The 4,262-nt window shown below is 43.2% G+C and overlaps 1 protein-coding gene across 1 annotated transcript in view; it reads right to left on the bottom strand.

The window, feature by feature from the left end:
* Akap14 (A-kinase anchoring protein 14) overlaps positions 1 to 4,037 on the bottom strand; it is a 19,191-nt gene extending 15,154 nt beyond the window's left edge. The window contains exon 1 of the mRNA XM_021188193.1: positions 4,032 to 4,037. Within this exon, the coding sequence (XP_021043852.1) occupies positions 4,032 to 4,037 (6 nt within the window). The remainder of the gene's footprint in view (positions 1 to 4,031) is intronic.
* Positions 4,038 to 4,262: the final 225 nt, after the last annotated feature.

Raw genomic sequence — 4,262 nt, forward strand, 5'->3', positions numbered from 1 at the left:
CTGTCTTCAGACACTCCAGAAGAGGGAGTCAGATCTTGTTACAGATGGTTATGAGCCACCATGTGGTTGCTGGGATTTGAACTCAGGACCTTTGGAAGAACAGTCGGGTGCTCTTACCTGCTGAGCCATCTCACCAGCCCCACAAACATTTTTATATTAAGTACACATTCTCCTTTTTAAAGAATGTTTTTAGTTATTTATGTGTATGAATATTTTGGTTACATGCATATCTGTACACTAAGTGTATGTCTGGTGCCTTCAGAGGTTAGACGAAAGCACCGGATCCTCTGTAACAAGAGTTACAGAGTTTTGTGCCACCATGTGGAGCACTGGAAAGCCAACTGTGGTCTTCTATGAGAGCAACAGCGCAACAAAACCAAGCGAACAAAACAGAACCAAACCAAACCAAACCAAAAAAGAACAACACTTAGTCATCTCTCCAACCTCTATACTTTGTCTCCTGGAAGATCAAAATCCTCAGGCAACACTTGCTGCTTCTTAAGGAGAGACTGGGAAGGAAGGGTGGGAGGTAGACCTTGCTGCTGACCCATTTGATCTGAGATTTGAGATTCTATTTTTAATTATATGTACGCGGGTTTGTTTGTGCATGTGGATACAGATGCCTGGAGATACCAAAAGAAGGCTTCAGATTGTCCTGGAATTGTGGTTATGGGTGTGTGGTTTAAGCTACCTCATATGAGTGCTAGGAACCAAACTTAGAAGAACATTACATGACCTTGTCTTTTGTTTGTTTTTTTGTTTTTGTTTTTGTTTTTTTGAGGAAGGGTTTCCCTATGTAGTTCCGACTGTCCTAGAACTCACATTGTAGAACAGGCTGGCCTTGAACTCAGAGCTCCACCCCTGTCTGTCTCCTGAGTGCTCCTAGCACATGACTTTCTTTTTAAAGTAGTGAATTGAGGGAATGAAAGCACATTCCAGTAGTAGATCATTTACATAGCCTTGAGAAGCCTTGAATTCCATGTCTAGCAATGCACACGCACGTGCATGTGCACACACATGCACATAAATGCTGTCAAGAGGCATGGCAGCAGATCAATGTGTTTCTATCTTGACTTTTCTAGGTATATAATTCTATTATTTCTTTTTTTAAAAATCATTTATTTATTTTATGTAAGTACACTGTAGCTGTCTTCAGACACCCCAGAAGAGAGCATCAGATTTCATTACGGATGGTTGTGAGCCACCATGTGGTTGCTGGAATTTGAACTCAGAACCTCTAGAAGAACAGTCAGTGCTCTTAACCGCTGAATCATCTCTCCAGCCCATAATTCTATTATTTCAAAGTAACTATTACTCTTACCATTTCTTTTCTAGAACATATGTATCTCTTATGTTTATTCGCTTTGGTTATCACATGGAAGCCAAGGTGATGAACATTCTCCTATGTATCTGATCCAGTGGCTACTGCTTTCTGCTTTTGCACCATATAAGATGATGTCTGCCTGGGCTGGTGAGATGGCTCAGTGGGTAAGAGCACCCGACTGCTCTTCCAAAGGTGTAGAGTTCAAATCCCAGCAACCACATGGTGACTCACAACCATCCTTAACAAGATCTGACTCCCTCTTCTGGGGTGTCTGAAGACAGCTACAGTGTACTTACATATAATAAATAAATAAATCTTTTTTTAAAAAAAGATGATGTCTGCCCATGATCTGAGACTTAAAGCTGGGAATAGTGGCAAACCCCTGTGATCTTAGCATTTGGGAGGCTGAGGTAGAAGGATGGCTACAAGTTCAAGGTCACTCTGGGCTATGCAGTGCATGTTAGGCTGACTAAGGGCTGTATACCAAGACAGTGCCACCCCAACCAAAACCAACCAAACACCCCCAAACCAACCAACCAACAACCCAAAACACAAATCCCCAAATATATGGATAAACCAGGTGTGGAACTATAGGCACATCTGTAATTCTACCTGTGAGCGAAAGACAAGGGACCAAAAGTTCAACATCATCCTTAGCTACATAGCAGATCTGAGGCCATCCTGAGCTATATAAGACCCTGGAGAGAGAGGGGGGAAGAGAGAGAGAGAGAGAGAGAGAGAGAGAGAGAGAGAGAGAGAGAGAGAGAGCTGTGCATGGTGATATGGCATATGCCTGTCCCAGTATTTGAAAGGCTGAGGCAGGAGAAGGAAATTGTGAGTTGGAGGCCAACTTGAGCTACATAGTGACACCTTGCCAAAAAGGAGTAAATGGGTCAGGTGGTGGTGGCACACACCTTTAATCCCAGCACTTGGGAGGCAGAGGCAGGCAGATTTCTGGGAGTTCCAGGTTAGCCAGGACTACACAAAGAAATCTGGTCTTGAAAAAAAAAATGGAGCTGAAGCGATGGTTCAGTGGTTAAGAGCACAGACTGCTCTTCCAGAGAACCAGGATTTGCACATGTGGCGCACAAGTATACATGCAGGCAAGACACTCACACATAAAGAAAGAATAAACAAATCTTTTGTTTAAAAAAGGAAAAATTTTGTTCTTGTTTGAAGACATTTTTGTTTGTTTCGTTTTGTTTTTCTAGACAGGGTTTCTCTGTGTAGCCCTGGCTGCCCTGGAACTCACTCTGTAGACAGGCTGACCTTGAACTCAGAAATCCACCTGCCTCTGCCTCCCGAGTGCTAGGATTAAAGGCATGCACCACCACCACCTGGCTGAAGACGTTTTTAAAAGTCATAAATGTAGTTCAAGTTTTCCAAATACCTTCAGCATCTACTGATAATGTGAACATTGGTCTCTCGGGATTATGGGCCAGGGGTCTATCACATAACAGCGGTGTGTCTATCAGGCATTTTTCCCCTTTATATGTCTTTCCCTCTTGAGTCTTGGACTCACTTTCCTTGCTTCACTTCCCTTCCCTTCACTCAGAACTGTTCACTTCTGAGAAATCATTTCTAGCAGGCAAATCTCTCTCTCTCTCTCTCTCTCTCTCTCTCTCTCTCTCTCTCTCTCTCTCTCTCTCTCTCTCTCTCTCTCTCTCTCTCTCTCTCTCTCTCTCTCTCTTTCTTTCTTCCAGGTCTCATTGTGTAGCTTTGGCTGACTTGGAGCTTCCTGTGTAGACCAGGATGGCCTTGATCTCACAAAAAAGCCATCTGCCTGCCTGATTAAAGGTGTACAAGGCCCGTGTCCAGCCTTCTTGCTAACAAATCTTTAAATGGAAGGAGGGAATGGTAGTATATGCCTTTCCAAACTGAGCAAGTTATTTATTATAAATAAAGCTTCCAATTTGGGATTATTTAATGTGCCGTGTTTCATTTAACCACCATGACCCTATGAATGAAATGGACACTGGCTATTTTCCACATTCACTAAATGACTCTCTAGTGCCCTCTAATGTCCTCAAGAGGCCATACACAAGGAAGTGCATGCTGACAGATTTGTGAGAGGTAAAGTATTCCATGATGGCTTTCCTGTATGGGGCACCTGTGACTGGAGGCCTACAGAAGTTTCCAGCTTCTCAGGGCTGCTGTCTTCTACAACTTTTCAGTCTGGTTTTCCCCAACTCCCAGCAAGCTGAAGTTTCATTTGCTTCCCTCTCTCCTATGGCCACATCTTTATTTTCCCTGACCAACTATCTTAATTTTAGTATGATAACTTGAAAAAAATGTTTATTTCATTTTATGGATGAGTATATGTGCCTTATGTGAGTGTACGTAAGTGTAGGTAAAGGTACTGTGCTCATACAGGAGACATAACTGAAAGAAGACACCGGATCCCCTGGAACTGGAGTTACAGGCAGTTGTGAGCCAGCTGATATAGGTGCTAGGAAAAGAAATAAATGCAAAACAATATAAATTAAATAGGAAACTTCCAGCCCAACATGGTGGGGTACACCTGTAATCTCAGTTTTCAGGATGCAGAGGCAGGCGGCTCTAGTGACTTCAGGTAAGGCTGGTCTCCAGAGCTAGTGGCAGCACAAAGAAATGCTGTCTTGAAAAGCAAGCAAGCAAACACACAAAGAAAGAAAGAAAGAAAGAAAGAAACAAACAAAAAACCAGGCTTCCAAAGACCTTTCCTCACCGTCATATAGATCAGAATGCCCTTGTTTCTGCAAGCCTCATCTTAAAGTCATAGTTTTCCCATTCATCTCTTGAACTGGGGAGACTCAGCATGTGTGGGCGGTCAAAGGGTGACTTGCAGAAGCCATTTCTCTCCTTTCACCATGTGAGTTCTGGGGACCACCACGTTTATCCACTGAGCCATCTCATGCTCCCTGTAAGACCCTTTCATGAAAGGCAACCCTGTTTCCTT

This window comes from Mus pahari, chromosome X (assembly GCF_900095145.1).
Source record: "Mus pahari chromosome X, PAHARI_EIJ_v1.1, whole genome shotgun sequence".
Lineage (NCBI taxonomy): Eukaryota > Metazoa > Chordata > Mammalia > Rodentia > Muridae > Mus > Mus pahari.